Source organism: Nematolebias whitei, chromosome 22 (assembly GCF_014905685.2).
Source record: "Nematolebias whitei isolate Nwh7 chromosome 22, NemWhi1, whole genome shotgun sequence".
Classification (NCBI taxonomy): Eukaryota; Metazoa; Chordata; class Actinopteri; order Cyprinodontiformes; family Rivulidae; genus Nematolebias; species Nematolebias whitei.
Genome location: NC_056519.1, coordinates 26197017 through 26198629, shown reverse-complemented (window position 1 = coordinate 26198629; position 1613 = coordinate 26197017). Strand labels below are relative to the sequence as shown.

General features: G+C 38.9%; 1 protein-coding gene across 1 annotated transcript in view; it reads left to right on the top strand.

Moving 5' to 3' along the window:
* Nucleotides 1-303: 303 nt before the first annotated feature.
* glt8d2 (glycosyltransferase 8 domain containing 2) overlaps nt 304-1613 on the top strand; it is a 27214-nt gene continuing 25904 nt past the window's right edge. The window contains exon 1 of the mRNA XM_037696249.1: nt 304-322. Coding sequence (XP_037552177.1) covers nt 304-322 — 19 coding nt within the window. The remainder of the gene's footprint in view (nt 323-1613) is intronic.

Sequence of the window (1613 nt, the reverse complement as noted above, 5' to 3'; positions counted from 1 at the left end):
ATTAAAAACCTGAAATATTTCAGTTGGTGTGCAATGAATCTGAAATATATGAAAGTTTCATTTTTATCATTACATTATAGAAAATAATGACCTTTATCACAATATGATAATTTTTTGAGAAGGACCTGTAGTCAATTGCAGCTTACTGCCTGAGCTAACTGCTGATAAAAATGCTAAATTCATCAACTCTGAACCTTATCGTTATAACTAAAGCACATTTTTAACCTTCAGTGATTTCTGATCCTCCTTTTTCCCTCTTTTGTTGTTTGTTTTTCCAGATGCTGTGAGAATCAAATATAAAATATGCCTTCACTGAGGAAAAGTAAGTATAAAGTGTAAAGAAAACTCGAAAACCTGCTGTGTGAACGCTCAGAGCTTAATGTTTCTAAAATCAGCATAACAGTAGCCAAAGCTAAAAGAATGCAAAACAGTACTTAAAAAAAAAAAAAAAAAAAAAATCAGGTCTCTCTTGTAAATGAGTCCCCGAGGCTCAATGAGATTAATCTGTATAAATAAAGGCTGAATGAATGAAAAAAGAAAAATGAGATAAACTGTTGCTAGCAGCTCAAATCTGTGGTGAGATCTGAGCCAGTCATTACTGACTCGACTTCAGCTGGTTCAGAACGCTGCTGCTCGTCTTTTAACTGGCACCAGAAAACGAGAGCACATCACCCCGTCTTAAAATCTCTACACTGGCTCCCAGTTTGTTTCCGGATTAATTTTAAGGTTCTTTTGTTTGTATTCAAATGTCTTCATGGTCTCGCCCCACAGTATCTGTCCGACCTTCTCCAGCCGTACATTCCCTCACGCTGTCTTAGATCAGCTGATCAGCTGCTGTTGGCCGTCCCAAAGTCCAACAGGAGGCTGAGAGGTGACCAAGCGTTCTCAGTCGCTGCCCCTAAACTGTGGAACGAGCTGCCTCTGCACGTCAGACGAGCTGACTCACTTCCTGTTTTTAAATCTGCTCTGATGACTCATTTTTTTCTCTGTGGCTTTGAACACAGCTTTATTGTTTTATGTTATTTGTGTTATTGTTGTTACTGTTTGCTGTTTTCTGATTTGGTAGTTCATTACTTTTATGGTATTTGTTGAGTTCATAGTTTTTATGCTTGTATGTGTTAGTGTACAGCACTTTGGCCAACGGTGTTGTTTTAAAGTGCTTTTTAAATAAAGTTGTATTGTATTGTAAAATTAGCTAGACAAACTAAAAGCCAATTGCAGGAAAAACGTAGCTAAAAGCTCAATGTAGCAAAACTAAAAGCAGCTAAAACATTTGCCAATAAACAAACGCAGCATAACTGTAACTAAAAGCTAAAATGAGCAAAATTAGGCTGCACACGGCTTAGTGGTTAGTACGGTTGCATCACAGCTAGAAGGTTCGATCCCCGGGTTGGGCCTGGGGTCTTTCTGTGTGGAGTTTGCATGTCCTCCTCATGTTTGTGTGGTTTTCCTCCTACAATTCAAAAACATGCACGTTAGGTTGCCTTCAAACCATCCACCCAGCCATCTGTACATCCATCCATCCATCCATCCATCCATCCATTCATCTGTATGTCCATCTGTCCATCCATCCATCCATCCATCCATTTGTATGTCCATCTGTACATCCATCC